The sequence below is a fragment of the Oncorhynchus mykiss genome, chromosome 3 (assembly GCF_057628025.1).
Source record: "Oncorhynchus mykiss isolate SJ-2025 chromosome 3, ASM5762802v1, whole genome shotgun sequence".
In the NCBI taxonomy this organism is placed as follows: Eukaryota; Metazoa; Chordata; class Actinopteri; order Salmoniformes; family Salmonidae; genus Oncorhynchus; species Oncorhynchus mykiss.
In genome coordinates this window covers 40,477,347-40,501,989 of record NC_143024.1, presented here as the reverse complement: position 1 = coordinate 40,501,989, position 24,643 = coordinate 40,477,347, and the positions used below count along the sequence as shown (strand labels likewise).

Below are 24,643 nucleotides of genomic sequence, written 5' to 3'. Positions count from 1 at the left end.
TTCTTCAGTCAGCATGGAACAAAAGGGGTGGGGGGGGGGGGGGGTCGTTCAAAACTCAGACGCAGTTGTCATGTCAACATTAGAGTGTTGGACTAATAACCAGAAGGTTGCAAGATCGAATCCCCGAACTGACAAGGAAAAATCTGTTGTTCTGCCCCTGAACAAGGCAGTCAAGAACAAATGCGTATTTTGTGGGTTAACTGACTTGCCTAGTTAAATAAAGGTAAAATATAAAAATCTGTCAGATCTGCTGCAAAATGCAACAGAAGACACATGCCAAATGGGAGATCCTGACATCATTGATAGTCATGGTTTATGAATATGGTCTGGCAGTCAACATAAAAACACACACACACATATATCTATATATACATACACACATATATACACACAGTTGAAGTCAGAAGTTTAAATACACTTAGGTTGGAGTCATTAAAACTCATTTTTCAAATACTCCACACATTTATTGTTAACAAACTATAGTTTTGCCAAGTCGGATAGGACATCTACTTTGTGCATGACAAGTAATTTTTCCAACAATTGTTTACAGACAGATTATTTAATTTATAACTCACTGTATCACAATTCCAGTGGGTCAGAAGTTTACATATACTAAGTTGACTGTTCCAGAAAATTAAGTCATGGCTTTAGAAGCTTCTGATAGGCTAATTGACATCATTTGAGTCAATTGGAGGTGTACCTGTGGATGTATTTCAAGGCCTACCTTCAAACTCAGTACCTCATTGCTTGACATGGAAAAATCAAAAGTCAGCCAAGACCTCAGAAGAAAAAAAATAGTAGACTTCCACAAGTCCGGTTCATCCTTGGGAGCAATTTCCAAACGCCTGACGGTACCACGACCATCTGTACAAACAATAGTACGCAAGTATAAACACCATGGGACCACACAGCCATCATACAGCTCAGGAAGAAGATACTGGAGGAAACAGGCACAAAAGTATCTATATCCACAGTAAAACGAGTCCTATATCGACATAACCTGAAAGGCCGCTCAGCAAGGAAGAAGCAACTGCTCCAAAACCGCCGTATAAAAAGCCAGACTATGGTTTGCAACTGCACATGGGGACAAAGATTGTATTCTTTGGAGAAATGTCCTCTGGTCTGATGAAACAAAAATAGAACTGTTTGGCCATAATGACCATTGTTATGTTTGGAGGATAAAGGGGGAGGCTTGCAAGCTGAAGAACACCATCGCAAACGTGAAGCACAAGGGTGGCAGCATCATGTTGTGGGGGTGATTTGCTGCAGGAGGGACTGGTGCACTTCACACAATAGATGGCATCATGAGGCTGGAAAATGATGTGGTTATATTGAAGCAACATCTCAAGACATCAGTCAGGAAGTTAAAGCTTGGTCACAAATGGGTCTTCCAAGTGGACAATGACCCCAAGTATACTTCCAAAGTTATGGCAAAATGGCTTAAGGACAACAAAGTCAAGGTATTGGAGTGGCCATCACAAAACCCTGACCTCAATCCTATAGAAAATTTGTTGGCAGAACTGAAAAAGCGTGTGCGGGCAAGGAGGCCTACAAACCTGACTCAGTTACACCAGCTCTGTCAGGAGGAATGGGTCAAAATTCACCCAACTTATTGTGGAAAGCTTGTGGAAGGCTACCCAAAACGTTTGACCCAAGTTAAATAATTTAAAGGCAATGCTACCAAATACTAATGAGTGTATGTAAACTTCTGGCCCGCTGGGAATGTGATGAAAGAAATAAAAGCTTAAATAAATAATTATCTCTACTATTATTCTGACATTTCACATTCATAAAATAAAGTGGTGATCCTAACTGACCTAAAACAGGGATTTTTTACTTGGAATAAATGTCAGGAATTGTGAAAAACTGAGTTTAAATGTATTTGGCTAAGGTGTATGTAAACTTCCAATTTCAACGGTATATATTTTATGAGGCACACCCAGACCTCACCCTGTCTAGTTTCAACTGAAATTGTCCAAGATGAACTAGCTACAAGATGAACTAGCTAGCTAACTTCATGATCTCACTGCAACACTGCTCATTACATCCAAATTCCTTGTCATAAGTATTTCAAAGAACTGTCAGTCAAGGCGAGCTCCCCCCACTCAGCCTGTCTTTTCAGTCTTACTGATAGTTAGACATGAGAGAAGAAGTGCATTTCCTCAAATTTGGAGCATTTTTTAAATGGTGAAAAAAAAAAAGTATATTTTACATTTAATCCGGATGACTGTACTTGCCCTTTAACAGGATATTTTGAAATGTGGCCCCTCATCCTGGTTTCTAATCATCTCAATCTCAAAAAAACAGGTTCATATAAACATCAGTGTTATTGAGGAATCTGTTAGAATGATATGCTCATATATTTCACATCAAGAATGCCTGCCTGGTCCCAGATCTGTTTGTGCTGTCTTGAATGTTTGCAGTGACAATGACCATAGGATCTAACAAGATGAACTGTGAGTCCTCTCACCACATGGGTGCATTGAGCCGGTAGAGTTTCTCTGAAGCCTCGATGACCTTCCTGTGTTCGTTGGCCAGGATGCTGGCTCCCAGGTAGAAGCCTACGTCCCAGTAGTCCTGCATCTTCTCCAAGCTGCCCTTCCTCCCCAGCAGGCTGCTCAGGGTCACGCCTGGAAACACACACAACAAACACACACGGGCGCAGACAGACACAGAGGTTGGATAGTGAGAATATTTTTATTTTTTTTCCTCAGGCTAACAGTATGGCATCGAAATGTAACGAAAGAAGACATGACATGGCACAGAAGCCCAAAAAGAATAACAGTGACATGCATTAATAAATAATGTAGGGGTATAATTATTTAGTGTCCTTATGCAGACTGTTAGTAATGATGATAGTGATTGGCAGGGAGTAGGACTGCACCAACAATTAGCCCACATTCACTGTGGTTGATTACCGGCATGGATTACAAATAAAAACAAGGCAATTGTAGTTTACTTAAGCAATTATACAAAACAAAACATGAACACACTAGTTCACTTTGACAGGCTACTGATTCAGGGCAGTAGAGTGTCGGTGAGAACAATGTACCTATCTTGCGCAGCTCGATGGAGGTGTCAAATTCGTGGCCGGCAGCCATCAAGAGGACAACGTTGTTGATGCCGGAGTGAAGGGTTTGCTCTGTCTCGAAGGCTTTGCCGTACCTGAGGGAGAATTCGTGAAGGGAGATTAAAATGGATTAATTAATAAACATATATTGCTGCCTAGTCAATGAGCTGACCTAAGCAATGTTTTGCTTAATAACAGCGTATCATTTAGGATCAGGTGTGTCAGATGTCATAAGCCTGACACAAGGAGTCATGACTGTTTATGCCATCTACCATTTCTTAATTCTAACAGTGTTATGCAGCCTTTATGACAGAGGACTCAAGTAAAGTGTAACTGAAAAGGATGGAGAGAACACAAAGGAATAACATAACATAGGCTGATGTCGAGCCCTAGTAAGGAGGACTTGACTGGAGTGAGTGAAGGGATGCTGTGTGTACGGTGTGGATATTAGGATGACCGACAAGTCCGAGTGGCTTTGACACCAACTCCAAGGCTGTACTAATATGGACATCGTAATGGAAGGTCTCACCAGTAACAGGCCTGGTCTCGACTGCGATGGTCTTTAAAGCCTGAGCTCATGAACATGTCTTTGTAGATACGGCCACAGAGGCAGTGCACGTCCGACGCCACCCGGTCACCTGACTCCACAATGGGCAGAATCACCTCCAGGGCCTTGGCACGGTCACCTGGACGATTCCTCCTGAAGGTCAAGGATTAGGAAACATTATGACAGATGGAATCCTCAGAATGAACAGCCTGTGTCGTGCTGAAAGTTAAAGTGTCGGGTACATTTCTTGAAGAAAATCTGTGTGCTCGCTTCAGTCGTCTAAAAGAATAAAGATAGGAGAAAAACAGTACGGTGCTTTCAGCAAGCCCCCTAATTAAGTGTTAAAATGGGGGTTGGCTCCAACCCATTTAGTGTCGTATACACATTATTTCCTTTTATGATATCATGTGAAAGACTATCGCCAAACAGAATATGTGAGCAATACACAAGTGGAGGAACAATGGTACCTGTTTAAAGCAAATATGTAGTGAAAATTGATATTCTGCTGGGAAGCCACCAAGCACGTGGGCAAGTTGTTCAGGCTCTCTACCAGTTTGATAATGGCATCGTAGTCCTGAAGTCAGAAAGAGGACTGGATTAGAGCAAACCCTTTATCAACATTACAATGACACCTCTGATTTCAAAGCATTATAAAATTAGGCATAGCTGCAGGCCCCTTTAATATTTTTAAATAGACATACAAAGTGAAGATCCTCCCTCAAATTGATTTACTTTAACCCCTGCAGTCCTTGTTATACATGCATGTGGGGTTGGGCGATGTCAACCTTTGTTCAAACATGATTAAGAAGCCGTGACAAATGGTGATATAAAATGAATATCCCCCTTTATTTGCCAAGCCTAAAATATACACAGTACCAATCAAAAGTTTGGACACAACTACTCATTCAAGGGTTTTTCTTCATTTCTACATTGCAGAATAATAGTGAAGACATCCAAACTGTGAAATAACACATATGGAATCATGTAGTAACCAAAAAGGTGTTAAACAAATCAAAATATATTTTAGATTCTTCAAAGTAGCCACCCTTTGCCTTGATGACAGCTTTGCACACTCTTGACATTCTCTCAACCAGCTTCACCTGGAATGCTTTTCCAACCGTCTTGAAGGAGTTCCCACATATGCTGCGCACTTGTTGGCTGCTTTTCCTTCACTCTGCGATCCAACTCATCCCAAACCCTCTCAATTGAGTTGAGCTCGGGTGACTGTGGAGGCCAGGTCATCTGATGTAGCACTCCATCACTCTCCTTCTTGGTCAAATATCACTTAGAGTCTGGAGTTGTGTTGGGTCATTGTCCTGTTGAAAAACAAATGATAGTCCCACTACGCGCAAAGCAGATGGGATGGCGTATCACTACAAAATGCTGTGGTAGCCATGCTGGTTAAGTGTGCCTTGAATTGTAAATAAATCACTGACAGTGTCACCAACAAAGCACCCCCACACCATCACACCTTCTCCTCCATTCTTCACAGTGGTAATCATACATGCAGAGACCATCCGTTCACCTACTCTGCGTCTAAAAGACAATGCGTTTGGAAGCAAAAAAAATCAGCTTCATCAGACCAAAGGACAGATTTCCACCGGTCTAATGTCCATTGCTCGTGTTTCTTGGCCCAAGCAAGTCTATTCTTCTTATTGATGTCCTTTAGTTGTGGTTTCTTTGCAGCTTGAAGGCCTGATTCACACAGTCTCCACTGAACAGTTGATGTCGAGATGTGTCTGTTACTTGAACTCTGTGAAGCATTTATTTGGGCTGCAATTTCTGAGGTTGGTAACTTTAATGAACTCATCCTCTGCAGCAGAGGTAACTCCTTTCCTGTGGCGGTCCTCATGAGAGCCAGTTTCATCATAGCGCTTGATGGTTTTTGAGACTGCACTTGAAGGAACTTTCAAAATTCTTGAAATTTTCCAGATTGACTGACCTTAATGTGTTAAAGTAATGAACTATCAATTATCTTTGCTTATTTGAACTGTTCTTGCCATAATATGGACTTGGTCTTTCACCAAATAGGGCTATCTTCTGTATGCTAACCCTACCTTGTCACAACACAACTGATTGACGCAAATGCATTAAGGAGGAAAGAAATTCCACAAGTTAACTTTTAACAAGGCACACCTGTTAATTGAAATGCATTCCAGATGACTACCTCATGAAGCTGGTTGAGAGAATGACAAGAGTGTATAAAGCTGTCATCAAGGCAAAGGAGGGCTACTTTGATGAATCTCAAATATAAAATATATTTAGATTTGTTTAACACTTTTTTTGGTTACTACATGATTCCATATGCGTTTTGACTGGTACTGTATATTTGTTTACATTTAAAATAGTACATACAGTTAAAAAAAATGGACACTAAAAAGTCTGCTAAAAGATATTTTAGTAGCCTATTCCTCTCTGTTGGAGCTGTGGCATACAATAAGTGTGTGTCTGTGTGTGCCGACATATATTATGGGTTGTAAATAATGAAGGGTCCGGCTGCAGAGCGCGCACCTCTGCTGTCCCCAGAACTGGATAATTATTCAATGATTTGCATTTTTGCCTAATCTTCCTCTCTTATTAGGCCTAATATGTTGTAGGTAGGTTCTGTACATTGCTAATAATAGGTTACTGAAGTAGGCTGACTCCACATATGATTTCTTTCATAAGCTTTGCTCAGCTGCAAGTTTCCTTTTAACTTCTCATTAGATTTTTCCCATCAAACTATTGTTTGCACAATTTCACTTCTTGTTGCCTGTAATATTTGCCATTCAAAATAAATGTTGTAGAAAATCCCCTACAGATTCTGACTTTCACAAGTGTTCCCATTTGAAAGCTGTAACTTTAGGACATTAAAACACTTTATTAGAATGTCCTACTTGGGAAATATCTTTTATAACTTTAACTTGTCTTAATGCTTTTGATAGGCTATTTTAATTAGTAGGATTTGGCTTTTGGCCGTTTGGTTCGCAACGGCAAGTAGGAGGGATCAATAACTTATTTTAGACTAAGGTTTGTTGAAACTACTCATTCTATTTGTCTGTCTTGCTCTTGTATGAGCTACCTCTCATTGTTACCTTAGGACTATCATGTTAAGTTATTCAAAAACAACTTGAAACTGTCTGAGACGACTGTTAAATAAATGTATTGTTTGATCAGGAAGTAGTACAACGGGAGGAGGCGGGAGGAAGCCAGCATGCAAAAAAACAGAAGTCATATTCAAGTCAAATGGAGAGAAAATACAACATTTGGATTTTTAAATAATTAGACACCGCATTGTCCCCTATAAAAATAAAAAAAATTATAGGCTTCGGCTATATGCCCATTGAGAAAGAAAAAATATATGTTTCTGAAAGGACATTCTGCGCTGCTTTGGTGAAAATCTACATTGTTCTTTTGCATTCTGTAAATTCTTTGTAACATATTTCTTGAAATAGGTTATGCAGGCTATAGCAAAGAAATAGCCCACTTGGCATGGCCCTGCTGTGGGCTGCCCAGTCAGCTCTTTTCTGCGTGGAGCCAATCAAGTCGAAACATTGTCTGTCACAGCACGATGTCATCACCATCAGCGATAGCTGTCAATCGTCTTCGATATCCGATACTATCGTAATATCACCCAACCCTAAAAGTTCTTGCCTACAAATTAGACCCCGGATGAGATTAGTTAATTTTTTTACTTAGAATAACCTTGGAGGGCTGCTATCTAATCATTGTTAGCATTCAATCCCATTTAAATATTGGTCTTTGTGTTCACAGAGAAAGAGCATTAATGTTTCAATGAAGGTAGTCAACCAAACACAGTCAACCATCATGCAGACTGTAGATTCGCCACACTAACATTTGGCGATATATGCAGTAAACTGCAGAGTTGGGCCAATTTCCACACCAACTAAAAGCATGAGGCACGAGGCTAAACTTCTCAGCTATTTTGGACCGCAGCTATCACATTGCAGCAGTTTCTCTGTGAGTGAACTGTCTTGCGTCCCGCTTATCTGCAATATGTGTGGTTCATTCTTCTGCTCGTGGTAACTTCATATCGCCGATTCTCTGTTTAAAACACCACAAAAGCATTCCACAGTCATAAAAGTGAGCCCATGCCAAAAAAAAATATACTGCCCAAACAACAGCCACCATAAAATAAACAAGGGCAGTCTTGACACTGGCAAACACAGAACCACTGAGCACTAGGTCGTGTTCATTAGGCACCAAATGGTAGGGACTACCTGGACTTGTCCGATAAGAAGAGCTCGTTTTCATTTTCTATTACACAATGCTTTGCTACGGTGTAACCTAATGAACATGATCCAGGTCCCTGTCCCTCGCTCCCATAGCTAAGCCCACCTGGACATCCCGGTAGGACAGCAGTAGGTTCATGATGATGTCTGGGCTGAGCAGCTCCACCGTGTCAAGTCGCTTCTGGATGCGACCCAGCTCCTGACTCAAGTCCTGACCACTGAAGCGCTCCCGAGCCGTGCGGATCTCGTGCCGGATGGACTCCCGGAAGTACTCACTAATAAGAGAGTCAGTTTTACCCTTACGCAAGGCACTTAACCCCTGAAAATGCTTGTGATCCAGGGGCATATATTGTATATAGCACAAATGACTGATAATAGCTCATGTCTAACTGAAAGACATTTGCAGTTGGGCAGTCTAGACATTTCCAAGCTTAACCATGTACTTTATTTGCTGCTACTCTCCCACCCAACCAAGCTATCGAACCAAGCAGATGGGTTGAGCAAAAAAACAAAGTGAAAGACACAACGAGGGAGTCATATGGGAATAATAAGACATGCAGCGTGGGAGGCATGACAGGCTGACCTGGCATGAACGTGCACATTGTCCAGCAGTTGGATGAGCCTCTCTACTAGTGGGGTAAGGAGGGGTTCCAGTTGGAAGCTTGGCTGCATAAGTTCTTTGATGCCGTTTACGAGGGTCGCGTCGCAGGCAAACACCTTGCCCTGTGGCAACACTACATATGGGATGAACGTGTAGCTCCCACACTGCTCCTGAGGGAAGACACACATATGGGCATTAGCATACGAGCTCTCACTCACAAGCGTTACCTATATGCAGCATACATAAACATTATGACCAAATCCCAGCACACGATTAGCAAACAGAAACATATACAATATTCACTTTGGAACCACTGTATTAACGTGTGTTAAAATATTAGGAAATGTTTTGTTTTGCTTAATCCCATCTCTGCAAAAGCTGTATAAATATAAATGAGGTGATGTTCCATTGTCATATGCCTGCTTGAGGACTTATGACAATGGAGTACTCATCTTGCTACCTTATCCATTCCAGAGTGGTATCATGCTCTAACAGTGGTGCTGCTTTAAACACACATATCTACTAAACACACACATCCACTTGATAGGCCTAAGGAAATCCATTGCCCTATAAACCTGTAAAATACTGCAATTCAACCTTTGTTCAACAATCCAGAGAAAACAACCTCAGGATCAATCTATATCAGGAAAACCAGGGCTATAAAAAGTCACAAATCCTTATTTAAAAAAAAATGTTAAGTACAGCAGTAGATATTGGCAATATTATGCAACTGGTGGTGTGATTGTTGTGGCAATGGAAGGGACATCTTTATGGCACTGTAGCCTACTTCTTCCAAAATGTCACACCCTAAAATCTGTTTACAACCCAATTTCCCCCCAAAGTGAGCTGGCAAAAGGCTCACTTGGTCCCTTCGTCAATCATTTAATAATTGTAAACTCTCACGATGCCCTGCGTGTACCTTGAGTGCTTGCAGGTCACTGTCCTGCTTGTAACAATACAGGATAATGTTATTGGTCATGCTGAAGCTCTCTCTTACACCCAGGTGATAGAAGAGTGACTGCTGGCAGCAAGTGTCACTAATTTCCACCACTGCCACATCTGTCAAAAGAGAAGGGTCAAATTGAGTGTCGAAATTCGAAAACACCCGTGCAGCCCCGGTACACACTTAAAATAACTGTGTGTGCAGAACACACACTAACTTTTTGGCCAACAACAATTTAGAAGAATGAAGTAGTGTGGTGTGGCAAATGCCTTGCTGACAGTCGACATGACTATACTTGCCTGCATTGTAGAATATATCAAGAATGTCAGTCGTCCCAAGCGATATCCTCTCGAAAGGAATTGTTTTGAACACCGCGTGCGTGTCCGCGCAGGCTTCTTTCACAGACTTCAGTGACAGGTTCTCTTCTGTCTGTGGCAGGGATGCATCCTCAACGACAATGTATACAACAGCAACAGCCCTAGTCCGGCTCCGGGGTGAAATAATGTGCTTATTCGAGGTGCTGAGATCAATAGCCAAAGGGTCCTGCCATAAACTTCCAGCTGATACCCAAACAGGATCCTTTCTCTTGACCTCGTGCAGGCTCATACGCCTGCGTTCGGTGGTATACATTTTCCCAAATATTCAAGGACGCATATTCCAGTGTGTCATAGCCAGTGCAGCTCTGTTCCTGTGAATTCCACAGGTGCGTCTCGTCTCCAGTGACATTCCGCGAACAGTTCCCTACACGCTTTCAACCCCTCCCATATCCCCGGCTGCGAACTCGCCCAACGTCCACACGCAAACTTCAAACACAGGATACATTACAATATGGAAATAAACAAACTTATTTCTCATTGGTGTAGCAAGTGTTCATGTGCACCTGAACATCGCATCCACTTTGGTATTTTATTAGGATCCCCATTAGCTGTTGCAAAAGCAGCAGCTACTCTTCCTGGGGTCCACACAAAACATAATACAGAACATCAATAGACAAGAACAGCTCAAGGACAGAACTACATAAAATATTTTTAAAAGGCATATATATATATATATATATGTAGCCTACATATCAATGCATACACACAAACTATCTACCGGTAGGTCAAATTAACTGTTGGGTTTACAGAGGCTCCTCTATGACCTCTGCTGGCATAGCCAGAAATTCGTTTGGTGGGCCTGCAGAAATGTTGCTATTGAGATACATTTGTCGTTTTATTGCTAATCTCATGCTATTCTACACATTTTGCTATGATGCTGATAGAAAATATTTATATTTTAAAGCTCATTTCCTATAATTCTACACATTTTGCAGAGGGAGAAAGAAGTGTGTTTATTTCCATATTGTAATGTGTCCTGTGCTTTTTAGTTTGCGTGTCTCAGAGCTCCATGTCTTATCTGTCACGTCTGTGCATAATGGGAGCACTGGCCACTCCATAAGTGATACTTTTGCCACCTTTAGGCCTGTAGAACTATTGTTATTAAACATCTATGGCCTGGTATACCCCAACCTGCTATAGCTGGTTTAGTAGGGTAGGACTGGTTAAGGCTTAAGTTTTCAATTTAGATTGAACTCTGTATTTTGAGAGTCTGTTCATTTTGTAAATATGTAGATTATGTAAATATTCATTCATTGGATTTCATCATTCACTGGGAACCACCTTTCCCTGTGAAAAAAAACGGGACACCATGTTGCACTTGATCCTGCTGCCTCCTGCTACTTACTGCCTATAAGGCTGCTTCAACATTGAGTCTCTACGACAGCATCAGAGAAAATTCGGCATTTTTCAAGCTCATTTCCTGAAATTCTACACATTTTGGAATGGGGCAGAGACTTTTTGTTGTTGCAGCTTTAAAGCTAATATTCTGCAATTCTACACATTTTGCCATGAGGCAGAAAACCAGAACTGTGTTATGTCCAAAAAACATTTCAAGGGGAATACAAGAAGTATTGACGGAGTACTATGGGAGCCTCCAAGACCCATGTTGCCCAGGGTTAAGAACATACATTGTAGAAAAGGCGCTAGGCTTTATGTTATATTTGTTCTTAATATCGACATTAATAGTAGAATGAGTGTTTCGCATTATTCTTTCCCCAAAAATGTATCAGGTCCACACAAAATTGCATTTAAGGGTAGAGTTTTCTTATTGGTCAACAAAAGACGACCATTTCGTGGTCAAATTGACTGAGTTTCCTTTCGCTTCAGTACAGGTTAGCTGACGTCACAAAAACGGTGCGCAAGCTTAAAGGGCAGCAGGCCGTGTGTTATGGTTCTGGGTGGCCAGATAGCTAGCAACAATGACAAGAAACAGTGGTGAATCCTTAGTGGCTCGTTTCAGCTCAGTTGATCTTGTTCTTAATACCATGTCTTATTTGAAAGGTGTTTTGACTGATGTCACATCTATGATAATATTCCCCCCAAAATGCTATCTAACCAACAACCTAAGGACGTATTTGAGAAAGAAGCAAGTGCTCATTGTGCAACTTTGTGTTTTCAATAAACATTGGAGATGGACTATGTTGACAAATTCCGTCAAAAATCTATGCCAACCCCGTGTTTTGCCCCATAGTTGCGCACTTGTTGGTTTTGTTGCTAAACAATCAATCCCTTCTATATCCCCAAAGTAAGATTCCACAGCCACAAAGTCAAAATTGGCTACAAAAAAAAAAAATAGGTTAGGGTTTTAATTTAAGGTTAGCATTGCGGTTGATAAGGTTAAATTAAAATGTTAAGAGAAATTGTAGAAAAGGGTGGGATTATGACTTTGTGGTTATAGAAACGAGTGACGACCAATTGATTGAAGCCAGCAAATCTCGTCAAATTGACTGGGGCAGTGCGATTTCTACTTGTTTGACATTTGCTGGCCCCAGTCAATTTGACAAGAGACAGTTCGTCTTTTGTTGACCAATAAGGCTGCACCATTAGAATGAAGTTGTGTGGGCCCCCAATAACATTTTTTGGAAAATGTATCACTATATATATATATGTATATTTATTAAGGACTTTCATGAAATTACAATGCAAAAATGTTATCTAGTTAAAAAAGAAATATTACATTGTATTGCATTACACCCTCTAAACTTATTCGATAGATACCAGTCTTTGTCCAAAATATGTTCAATATGTTGTGGTTAGCAATATTTATGTAATTTTTCATCTGGCGGTACCTCTGTGGCCCACCGCCAGGGATATTCAACTCTTAACCTACGAGTCCAGAGCCCGCTGGTTTTCTGTTCTACCTGATAATTAAATTGCACACATTTGGTGTCCCAGGTCTAAATCAGTACCTGGGAAAAAAATGCTGTGTAACTGGCTTTGAGGTCCAGAGTTAAGGTTGAGGGGTCTACGTGATACTATTACTGATGATATGACAGAACTTAGAAAACGTTACACAAAGCAGAGCGGCATAGGACTGCAGGCGAGGCTAATAAACCTGAAATAACCGTGGTTATCAGAACTTTGGGTACATTAGTCTGTAGAGCTTGCAAAATTTACCTCTGGTTTATAACTTGATGTGGCTTACTGTGTGGTTATGATGGTTTACTTGAACATACAACCATCAAAGTTACGGCGAACAAATATCAACAAAACTAAGAGTCTTTCACAACCTTTATGTACAATACAAAACATCTAAAAATTAAACTACAATGGGGTTCAAAAAAGTAAAAAACAAAATTGTCTTTGTAGTGGGAATAGTCATGCTGTACGATCTTTCTCCAGAAACCTCCATAGCCTACAGTCAAGTCGGTAGTAAAGAATGGGTAAACGAGAATACACTGCGACACACATTTTTTCCTACGTCACAAGCAGCACACATTTAAAGCAGATACATACACGCGTATGCTTTCTTCACTCACTTCTGCAACGCTCAAACCCAAATACAGTACACAATAAGATGAATCCAGCATTCACATTCAATACATCCAGTGTATTTACAGTTAAGGTCTGGACATAGGCTAGCCTTCAGCAATATACTAATTTGTATTCAATGTTCTATTCCAAAAATATAATAACAAAATAATTTTTTGTAAAGTAACTTATTTCTGGCATTGAGCACTTGTGTTGAACGTAAGCAGTCAGATATGGGGGGGGGGGGGGGATCAACCACACTACTGATCTTAAGCTAATGTCCTGAGAATAGAGTACTGAGACCTGTTACTGCAGGTTAAAGCAGGTTTTTATGACCACCAAAGAGACCACAGAATTCTCCTACCCCTCTTTTTATTTGTTCCGTTAACCCTGAAAGTTGCTTAACCCAACACGCCATCTGTGCAGTTCATTGTTCCATCCGTGTTAAGGAGATGGCCTACTGGTGGTAGGCATCAGTGAACATTATTTTCCAACAATACACTTGACTGGATAATCCGTGGCCCTGTCAGAATAGTTGAAAGAACGCACATTTCCTTCCTTGTTTCCCTGAGGTAAGCACATATTTACTAAGCAAAATCCTACTATTTTCAACAATCCAACCAATTAAGCTCTGTAATTACTTCAAAAAGGAAAGCAGGACGGAAGTGCGCATGTCGCAACTATTTCGAAAAGGCTCAGAGGTCTTGCATTCACGCATCCAGGCCCTCGTCATCTTCCTCCGCCCTGGCGTCCACCTCGGCTGTGTCGGAGAACTCATGCAGCAGGACGTACTCTCGGCTACTGAAGCCAAACTTGAGCACGTCCTTCTCCTTGAGCTCGTAGTACCGCTGCGCCTCGATGCGCTGGTTGTTCAGGTAGGTGCCATTGCCCGAACCTAGGTCAATGATGTAGGGCTTCACCCGCCGCCCGCCAGTTCCATCCGAACGCGTGAACTCCACCAGCCTGGAAATCAGCAGAAGCAGAAAGAACTACATTACCCAGAGGTTGAAAGTGTCCCGACATAGAGATTGAAATCACATAAACTCAACAGAACTACATTAACCAGATGTCATAAGTGTCAGACCTCAACAAAATGTAGGGAAATGATGTAAGTGGGAAAATGGCATAATTTCAAAACAGAGACAATTTTCGAAGGATTAGCAGACTAATGTCATCCCGAGGGCCTGATTTGAACAAACAAGTGATTGTCAGATCTCACCTATACTGGAACACAGCGTGCTGTTTGGAGCAGGATGGGTGGTCAATGGGAATATCAGCAATCTTCCTCTGCCGCCCCATCAGGTATGCACTCTGCCTGTGGACGTACATGACCGGGAGCTGCTCATCGTTCTTGAAGGGGTACAGTCGCCACCTGCGCTTGGGGATGCGAGCCTCGGGGGGCTCGTTGTACTTGATCACTTCCCCCCTGAACGTGTTGGTATCTTCTGTGAGCGCACCGGACAGTTCAAAGTTGGGCTTCTCTTTATCGACTGGGGGGCTGTCTTTGCCCTCGCCACCCTCTTGGGTACCTTGTCCGAAAGCTTGTCCCCTGTCATCGTTTTCCTCAAACCGGTGCCGGTTGTCCCGTCGTTGATTGTCGTGCTGCTGTCTCTCTGCCTGCTGCCCCTGGAAGGAGCGGGATTCTCGCTCTCTGGGCCTGTCCCCACCTCCACCCCGCTCTCTCTCTCCTCGTTTTCTCTCCCTGGGTCTGTCAGACTCTCTGGGTCCGTCAGCCTGCTCCCACCTACTTCGCCGCACTGGTGGCTCCGAGGGCTCTGGCTTGTCGTTGCGGTCGCGCCTTCTATGGTCATCGGCACCCCGGTCAGCACCGCGGTGGTCACCCTGCTCCTGTTGGGGAGACAGTGAGACAGGAATATTAGCCTAATTCCCGAGTCAAGCACCGGGACAAAATTAGTTGGTAAAGTGTTTTTATTTAAAGAACATATTTGCTGCATTGAAAGTTTTACATTAATGCATTTCCCCAATTGTTACATTTACTCATAAGTAGTGACAGAATCACCCGCTTTATTTTCACATCGGCACCGCGGGGAGGGCTTCGGCTCCTGCCGGTGTTTTTGGGCGATCTGTCTCGTCTTCCCAACGCCCTTCTACCTGGCGAATGACCTTTTGCCCTGGGTGGCGATCTAGTCAATCAAATCAACAAGGAAAGGCTTTAAAACCAATAGTTAATTTAACACCAAGGCTAGCTAGCTACAACGGACAGCTCCTATTGTATTCTTCTCTGAGCGACATCTGACAAATAATTCGGAATACGGGGTTCGACATACAGGATGGCCGCTGGCCTAGGGAGTCAATAATCCGTGTCAGTGGCCTGCTTGAGCCAGAGAAAAGTAAATATTGTGAAAATTGTATTATTAATCTGGGATATAGATTTGATGAAAAACAGAAATTCCCAAAGCTGTTACTTCTTTATGCACATTATTTATAACACGCACCGCACACATAGCCGTTGAGAAAAATATAATCTGTCGGGCAGCAAGAGGATGCATCCCTCAACTGGTTGTTGCGTAGAGCAGCTCACATAAGATGTTTCAACTTATGCTAACTACCAGTAAAAGCTAAGGCAACAATGGGTATGCAAACCGGGTATTTAAAAAGTCTGGTCCGAAGTCATGGTTAAATCTTTGATGCGCAATTCAGTCATCAGGCTCTGTTTGAATGAACATTTCTAAATGCTTTCCTAAAAAACCTTCCCAATTTGTTTTGTAAACTCTGGCATCACGATTAGGCTACATGGTACAGTATAGAAACACCATTAGCCAAACTGTCTCTTGCTAGGTGCGCAATTGAATTGAATGGCAATACCCTCCTCCAACATCAAATTTTTTCCTGACCTCAAACGTGGTCTCCTGATGTGGTTTAATCAGTTTGGGACTTAGAACATCACATTTGTATCGTTTTCTATATATAAAAAGTGTAATTTTGAGGGTGAAACCCAGACAAAAACAGGAAACCCCAGAAACTGGGAAAATGGACTTTAGCAAAAGATAACTGATTTTATAGGGTCTTTATAGAGTACTGCTGACTGTTAAAAATCATGAATAACACCCTTTGATATTACGTTAAGGTTTTATAAACAATCAATGTAAATATTATAATGTCAAGTTACGATGAAATTCTTAGTGTGTGGAGGGTAAGTTATTATAGGCTACTTGCTCAGCCTGCAAAATATGTATACAATCAACTGATATTTAAATTATGCGCACATTATATTTTTCCTGTGGGATCTTGGCCCGGGACAGTGTATAATTTCTTCCATTTGGGCCCGTGGCTTTCAGTTGGCACTGGGCTGGTGTGTCACCGGCAAATTTACCATTTATAGCTAGTCTGATTAAGCCGGCTGTAATACTAATGACTGCAAAATCATGTAAATGTTCCTTAAAAAAAAATTCCTTAAAACAAACCATACCGGCTCTCTAAAAAGTTGGGTAAACAATACTTTCCTGTGGATATTTTCTCAAATTTGGAGAAGATGAAGGACAAACCACTCAGACAACCAGTAATGTTTAAATGTAATTTTATCCAACATTCTGGAGGCATGAGTTTCAGGCTGCGTCCCATTTATCGGTGTATTACTGCCTGATTAATCAGACTAAACACATACAAGGCCCTCCCTCGTCCTCCGTTGGGCAAATCCGACCATGACTCCCTTCTCCTGCTTCCTGCTAACAAACCAAAGCTCAAAACAGGACGTACCAGTGATGTGCTCAATATGGAGGTGGTCGGAAGCAAACGCGAGGCTACAAGACTGTTTTGCTAGTACAGACACTTGTGATATGTGAAAGGGCCAGCAGATGATAAGGGATTAAAGGGAAACCCAGAGTTGCCCAGCGATGCAGAACTCCTAAACAAGCTAAATGCCTTTCATGCTCACTTCAAGGAATAGAACACTGTGCCTTGCTTGAAAGCCCATTTTTCCAGATGACTGATATCCAATTCGCATACCGCCCCAACAGATCATGCAATTTCAATTGCACTTCACAATGCCCTCTCCCACCTGGAGTGTGCAAGAATGCTTTTCTGTGCAAGAATGCTTTTCAGACTACATCTCAGCGTTCAACACCATAGATCATCACCAAGCTAGGGGACCCAGTGACTGAACCCCCCAACTCTGCAAATGGATCCTGGGTAGGCAACAACAACTGCCACGCTGACCATCAACACAGGTGCCACTCAGGGGTGTTCGCTTAGTCCCCTCCTGTACTCCCTGTTCACCCACGCAGCTGCACGACTGCAACACCAAGTTTGCTGACAACACGACACTGGTAGGCCTGATCACCGACGCCGATGAGTAAGCCTACAGGGAGGTCGACAGAGCCTTAGAGTGTGGTGCCAGGAAAACAACCTCAACTTCAGTAAGACCAAGGAGCTGATTGTGGACTATAAGAGAAAGAGGGGAGAGCATGCCCCCTGTGGTTCCTTAGCATCCACATCACTAAGGACTTTACATAGTCCACATGCACACCTGCAGTCGTGAAGAGGGCACAGCAGCGTCTCTTCCTCAATAGCCAGTTAATGGTACCAGAACTATCTGCATTGACCCTACACACACTCACTAGACTACATACACGACACTGACACTTCCACACAGACAATACAAACTACACACGCACACACTTTTACACTCATCATTTGCTGCTGCTCCTCTTTATTTTACTCATCATCTATCCTGATGCCTAGCGACTTCACCGTCTTCATGTGCATATCTACCTCAAATAACTCGTACTTATGCACATTGACCTGGTACTTGCTGTATATACTGTCAAATCAAATACAATGTTATGTCACATGTGCCGAATAATAGACCTTACCGTGAAATGCTTAATTACAAGCCCTTAACCAACAATGCAGTTAAGAAAATATTTCCTAAATAAACTAAATATATAAAAAAAAAATGTATTAACAAAATCAAACGAGGCTTTATACAGGGGGTACTGGTACCGAGTCAATGTGCAGAGGTACAGGTTACGGTAGTGCCATTCTTGTGTATTTTATTCCTCGTTACTATTTTATTTTTAAACTCTGCATAATTGGGAAGGGCTCGTAAGCAAGCATTTCACGGTAAAGCCTCCAGTGTGTGACAATTTTATTTGAATTCTAGCTAGCTATCACTGTTTCCAGTCAACTAACATTAAATGAGCTAGCTAATTGAGGGGAAACTGGCGGCATTCAGTCATTTACTTTGCCCACTACCACCTCATAAGAACTAGATACAATCATGACACCGTGTTAACGTTCAGAAAAGTCAATAAATCATCACTTCCATAAGTCTTTCAAGACAACTATGCTTACACAGGTGTTGGGCTGGAGCATGCTAGCTAGATAGCCAATTAGCACAGGTGGTCGGTCGCCTCGTCTTCGGAAACAAGGGCTTTAACGTGGAGACATGTCAGTGTGGGAACACTGCGTGTATCAATTTAGCCCTTTGTTTTTTGAAAATTATTATTTATATGAAAAATATGCTTCCAAAGCCGTACCGCCAGCGACGCGTGTTAATGTTCAGATTGAGCGTCGGTGCTCATAACAAAACTCCCCGTACAGAAGACGCCGTTGTTCAATGACTTGTGTAATGTAATGGAACAAGAGTCGTGACCAAGGGCTACTTGAGGGTTAACGTTACACGACTAAAGCATAACAATAACGCCTACTAGTAAGCTAACTAAATCGTTAGCTTGCTCAATCGTTAACTTAGTGGCTAGCTAGTTGCTATCATTGAAATTGTGTAACATCATAGCCTTGCAACCCTACGGTGTAATTTGTGTTCGCTAACTACAATACTATACACCCATGAAATCAGGCTACCTGCTCGTTCGTCTCCTCTGCGGCGGTGGGCTTGGGCTGCCGTTGGACCCCGAACTCGAGCGGCGTGATCTCTGGGGCCTAGCAGGGCTGAGTTTCTCTTGTTTGATTTTCGGTTTTGAGTCCCGCACCGGGGATTCCACTCTTTTATGCCGTCTCTCTTTATCCATTATGAAACTTAACCAATAGTTGTAAATCGACTAAATAAAGTTCATCGCGAATACATATGTATAAAAAGTGAACAACAAACGCTGAGAAAGTTCTCTATTGTGCGCAAGGAAACGCTTTTCCGCTTCCGGCAGAACGCTTTAAATATTTTTCACCGTGACTATGGACTAGTTCACTTTAGTTCCGTTGTAATATTGCAGACATATTCTATCATCTTTTCAATAAGGTCATACACCTACACAATGTTATACTGAAATGTATGTACTTAATTTTCCTTCCCCATTTCATAGCGTCAAGTTTGAAACAACTCCGAATCATGCCTTCGAGCAGCTCGGATAGGTTAGTGAGTAGCGCATGGAATTAAGTTGCCATGGTAAAAATAAACAATTAAACGTCTTCAATTCACATTTCAACAACACACATTCCTTGAGACGTTACCTGCTACAACAAAACACTTTATGTGTAGTGTAATCAAAGTATCACAATGATTCCTCCGGCTGATTCTCTGCTGAAATATGACAACCCAGTCTTGGTGAGCAGAAACACAGAAAAGAAGTCTCCAAAGGTAGGATAACGTTAACAAAACACGTTTTTAATGCTGTCTGCTAACTTTAGTTAAAGTAGCTAAATGTATCCATACAGTGGTATCTAACATACATTATGTCCACTGTCATTATTTTGAAATCAATGGCATGCCAATGTTCCTAGTGAGCTGTGAGAGATGTCAATCAATTATTTATTTTTTCAACAAATTGGCTGAAGATTGATGTTCTTCTAATCTAAATTATGTGTACTGCAAATTCAGGCCCGACCCCTGAAAGTGGCTCCACAACAGCCTGCCATGACTGGCCCTGTGCCACCTCCACCCAAACCCAAGACCCCCTCAGCCGATACCAACAAACAGCAAACCGAGGAGATCCTCAATGCCATCCTACCACCCAGGTATTACATGACACGGACACATCTTTACTGATAACACCCTTCTCCCTATTTTTTACTCTTAGGGAAATTAACCAATATTCCCGGCTTCGCAAAACCTGAAATTTGGCAACCCTGTGTTAATCTCAGCTCTACCACTGTTACAGGGAATGGATGGAGACCAACCAGCTGTGGGTGCAGCAGGTGTCCAGCACGCCGTGTACCCGCATGGACGTGGTGCACCTACAGGAGCAGCTGGATCTGAAGCTGCAGCAGAGACAGGCCAGGGAGACGGGCATCTGCCCAGTCCGCAGGGAGCTCTACTCCCAGTGCTTCGGTAAGGAGAGAGGGGAAAGCGAAATGAGATGCATGGATGGTAGTAATAGTAGAAAAGTGTGTTGGATACAAATCCTAAAAGCTGGACCAGTTTCCAAGAGGACCAAGATTAGGCTAGACTCAAGCTGGTTCTGAACTAAAAAGCAATTTCACTGGGTTTATTCTGTGTCTGGGAAACTGGTCCTAAAGAATGTTGCACTGTGAGTTTGTGTTTAAAACTCTAAGCCATTGATTGCCTGTAGATGAGTTGATCAGACAGGTAACCATCAACTGTGCTGAGAGAGGACTGCTGTTGTTGCGTGTGCGAGACGAAATCCGTATGACCATTGCTGCTTACCAGACACTGTACGAGAGCAGTGTGGCCTTTGGCATGAGAAAAGCCCTGCAGGCTGAGCAGGGCAAGTCTGACATGGAGAAGAGGGTAAGGAAATGGGTCACACACAAACATTTTACACTTTTCTAAAAATAAATTAGCATTTTCCAACCTTTGCATCATTGTAGATTGACCTTTACATTTAGAATGCTTGACCTGTCTGCAGTGTCACTGGAAAACTTTTCAAGCAACCAAGCTAGTGTAGACCAGCAGAGGGAGCCATCTTCCTAGCCCTCATGGCTGCATTTACACAGGCAGCCCAATTCTGATCTTTTTCCCACTAATTGCGTCTTTTGATCAATCACATATAATCTTTTCACAGATCTTGTTCAGAGTTGATCTGATTGGTTTTAAAGATCAAATTATTGAAAATAAATATCAGTATTAGGCTGCCTGTCTAAACCCAGCCCATGACGTCAGAGAACGCTCCGCTTTTACCACTTTTTTTTTACCACAGATAAAGCTAAAGATAGTGAATGAGGAGAAACAATCCAAGTGAATGGACTGCTGCACCATTGAATGATTAAAAACCTTTATTACCCCAAAGTGAATTTGATTTGCATCTACTTGTGTAGATCTCCGATTTGGAGAACGAGAAGCGGGACCTGGAGAGACAGGTTAATGAGCAGAAGGCCAAGTGTGAGGCCATTGAGAAGAGGGAGACTGAGAGACGGCAGGTAGAGGAGAAGAAACACACAGAGGAGATTCAGTTCCTGAAGAGAACCAACCAGCAGCTCAAGGTAAAGGCGCTCAGTCATCATCATTGTGCGGTCTTGCCAACTCCTATGGGCATTGTCACACCAAATAAGGAAAGTCTTTGAAATGAAATCGATCAATTGATGTCAGTTGAAATATATTCACAAAAATATACATGCATTATCAAATGTGTTGGTACCAGCTGAAATTATCCCAGAAACTTTCCACATGCACAAAAAGCTTATTTCTCTCAAATGTACACAAATTTGTTTACATCCCTGTTAGTGACCATTTCTCATTTGCCAAGATAATCCATGCACCTGACAGGTGTGGCATATCAAGAAGCTGATTAAACAGCATGATCAATGCACAGGTGCACCTTGTGCTTGGGACAATAGACCACACGCTCCCTCAACATTTTTGAGGGAGCATGCAATTTGCATGCTGACTGCAAGAATGTCCACCAGAGCTGTTGCCAGAGAATTTAATGTATATTGCTCTACCATAAGCCACCTCCAACAATTTAGAGAATTTGGCAGTACGTCTAACCGGCCTCAACCGCAGACCACGTGTAACCACGCCAGCCCAGGACCTCCACATCCAGCTTCTTCACCTGCGGGATCTTCTGAATCCAGCAAACCGGACAGCTGATGAAACTGGGTTTGCACAACTTTAGAATTTCTGCCCAGTCAGCTTATCTGCGTGCTCGTTGTCCTCACCAGAGTCTTGACCTGACTGCAGTTCGGCGTCGTAACGGACTTCAGTGGGCAAATGCTCACCTTTGATGGCCCCTGGCACACTGGAGAAGGGTGCGCTTCACAGATGAATCCCAGTTTTAAACTGTACCACAGGCATTGAAGAGTGGGACATCATTTCACAGGCCACAATCAGCCTTGTCAACTCTACGCAAAGGAGATGTCGTGCTGCATAAGGCCAATGGTGGCCACACCAGATACTGACTGGTTCTGATCCACGCCCTTACCTTTAAAAAAAACTATATCTGTGACCAACAGATCTGTTATCCCAGTCATGTGAAATCCATAGATTAGGGCCTAATGAATTGATTTAAATTGACTGATTTCCTTATATGAACTATAACTCAGTAAATATTTGAAATAGTTGAATATTGCATTTATACTTTTGTTCAGTGTCTTCAGAACCCTTGACGTTTTCCACATTTTGTTAGGTTACAGCTTCATTCTAAAATCTTTTTTTTCTCCTCAATCTACACACAATACCCCATGATGACAAAGCAAAAAAACAGGTTTTTAGAAATGTTTGCTAATTTATATATATATATATATATATATATATATATATAAATATTTTTAAAATATATATAAATATTTTAAAATATATTTACTTAAGTTTTCAGACCCTTTACGCAGTACATTGTTGAAGCACCTTTGGCAGCGATTACAGCCTCACGTCTTCTTGTGTATGACGCTACAAGCTAGGCACATCTGTATTTGGGGAGTCTCTCCCATTCTTCTCTCAAGTGCTGTCAGGTTGGATGGGGAGCGTTGCTGCATAACTATTTTCAGGACTCCAGAGATGTTCGATCGGCTGGGCCACTCATGGACATTGAGATTTGTTTGGCATTCACCAAACCCAGGTTTGTCTGAAGTGTGATTCATCACTCCAGAGAACGCATTTCCACTGCTTGAGTCCAATGGCGGAGAGCTTTACACCACTCCAGCCGATGCTGCTCGGCCATGGAAAACCCATTTCATGAAGCTCCCGACTTTGCTTCCAGAGGCAGTTTGGAACTCTGTAGGGAGTTCCAAACTACACGCGTCAGCAACCGGCGGTCCCATTCTGTGAGCTTGTGTCCTACCACTTCGTGGCTGAACCGTTGTTGCTCCTGGACATTTCCACTTCACAATAACAGCACTTACAGTTGACCTTGGCAACTCTAGCAGGGCAGAAATTAGACAAATTGACTTCTTGGAAAGATAGTATCCTATGACGGTGCCACGTTGAAAGTCACTGAGCTCTTCAGTAAGGACGTTCTACTGCCAATGTTTGTGTATGGAGATTACATGGCTGTGTACTCAAATGTATACACCTGCCAGCAATGGGTGTGGCTGAAATAGCCAAATACAAAAGTATGTGGACATCCCTTCAAATTGGTATATGTATATTTGACAGATATTTTTAACATTTAAATTTCTTATCCTTTACAGGCCCAGCTGGAGGGGATCATTGCCCCAAAAAAGTGACTCCTCCACTCCACAACTGATCTATATCCAGCAGATTTCAGATGGTCCAACACAGCATTATGTAATAGAAGTCTACTTCATAACCATAAAGCATTGCATTACTATAGCAGAATAAAATAAAAAAATGAAATAATTTGTTCATATTCTTTATTTTATGGTATGACATGTATATTTGGATAAAAATTGTCACTTGATGTTTTTTTCTTCCAAAAGTGCAGTACATAACCTGGGTGCCAGTGTTTCTGCTCTCTAGCCAACTCCTTATGGAATTGTCATGCCAAATTTGACAGTCAGCAAAATAATGAAAACAGACTGGCACCCAGGCTATGCAGTACAAGTGTACTTTTTGGGGGGGATGACAGACCCATCCTTTCACTTCTCAGTGAAGCTCCATATGAGTTTAAGTAATAGTTTGACGAAAATGATCAGTCACTTCGCTGAAGGTCACTCAGGATCAGGTTAATGCATCAAGCCGTTCACTTGATTAAGAGGTTAATCAAAACCTAATTCACTCAATGCCCCTTCCCCAAATCACTTTACATCAAGATACCAAGGGTAGGTACCAAGATACCTTAAAACAATTCATTACAATGACAGGGTCATTAAAATAAATATTTATTAGAAATGTCCCAGTTTGGTCTCTTGGACCCCAGACTAGCGCTTCAATCTCTTGGCTTTCTTGCCCTCGCTGGGCACCGTAGGCATCTTTCTGTTCTTGTTCTTATTCTTGACGTTGTGCGTTTCGTAATAGCGCATTCCAACTTTCTTCACCTTCTGAGCACAATCCGCTGCTCTCCTCTGCAAGGGGGGGAAAGACAAATGAGGGAGATTTAAGCCTGAGGAAGAACAGTGCCTTTCTTCATTCCATT

The 24,643-nt window shown here is 42.1% G+C and overlaps 4 protein-coding genes across 5 annotated transcripts in view; 1 reads left to right on the top strand and 3 right to left on the bottom strand.

Moving 5' to 3' along the window:
* si:ch211-1i11.3 (mitogen-activated protein kinase kinase kinase 5) overlaps window positions 1–10,271 on the bottom strand; it is a 34,558-nt gene extending 24,287 nt beyond the window's left edge. The window contains exons 1-8 of the mRNA XM_021595434.3: window positions 9,693–10,271; window positions 9,370–9,509; window positions 8,433–8,620; window positions 7,956–8,124; window positions 4,085–4,191; window positions 3,600–3,770; window positions 3,053–3,165; window positions 2,471–2,630 (exon numbers count right to left, since the gene is read on the bottom strand). Coding sequence (XP_021451109.2) covers window positions 2,471–2,630; window positions 3,053–3,165; window positions 3,600–3,770; window positions 4,085–4,191; window positions 7,956–8,124; window positions 8,433–8,620; window positions 9,370–9,509; window positions 9,693–10,023 — 1,379 coding nt within the window. The 5' untranslated portion in view covers window positions 10,024–10,271. The remainder of the gene's footprint in view (window positions 1–2,470; window positions 2,631–3,052; window positions 3,166–3,599; window positions 3,771–4,084; window positions 4,192–7,955; window positions 8,125–8,432; window positions 8,621–9,369; window positions 9,510–9,692) is intronic.
* Window positions 10,272–12,983: 2,712 nt separating this feature from the next.
* Window positions 12,984–19,586, bottom strand: LOC110517283 (smad nuclear interacting protein 1). 2 transcript variants are annotated; one of them, XM_021595417.3, is made up of 4 exons: window positions 19,065–19,586; window positions 15,262–15,385; window positions 14,461–15,089; window positions 12,984–14,204 (listed from the first exon to the last, which is right to left on the bottom strand). In XM_021595417.3, exons 1-4 carry the CDS (start codon window positions 19,229–19,231, stop codon window positions 13,952–13,954), a joined length of 1,173 nt encoding a protein of 390 aa, XP_021451092.1. In that variant the 5' UTR covers window positions 19,232–19,586; the 3' UTR covers window positions 12,984–13,951. The 2 variants fall into 2 exon arrangements, 1 of the variants encoding a protein (XP_021451092.1); XR_016494620.1 differs by lacking the exon at window positions 15,262–15,385 and having other exon boundaries at window positions 19,065–19,231.
* dnali1 (dynein, axonemal, light intermediate chain 1) lies at window positions 19,538–23,904 on the top strand. The gene is made up of 6 exons (XM_021595420.3): window positions 19,538–19,794; window positions 20,035–20,171; window positions 20,315–20,484; window positions 20,726–20,904; window positions 21,432–21,596; window positions 23,739–23,904. The coding sequence occupies exons 1-6, from the start codon at window positions 19,714–19,716 to the stop codon at window positions 23,772–23,774; spliced, it is 768 nt and encodes a 255-aa protein (XP_021451095.1). The 5' UTR covers window positions 19,538–19,713; the 3' UTR covers window positions 23,775–23,904.
* LOC110517275 (nucleolar GTP-binding protein 2-like) overlaps window positions 23,905–24,643 on the bottom strand; it is a 39,071-nt gene continuing 38,332 nt past the window's right edge. The window contains 1 exon segment of the mRNA XM_090229270.1: window positions 23,905–24,572. Within this exon segment, the coding sequence (XP_090085396.1) occupies window positions 24,429–24,572 (144 nt within the window). The 3' untranslated portion in view covers window positions 23,905–24,428.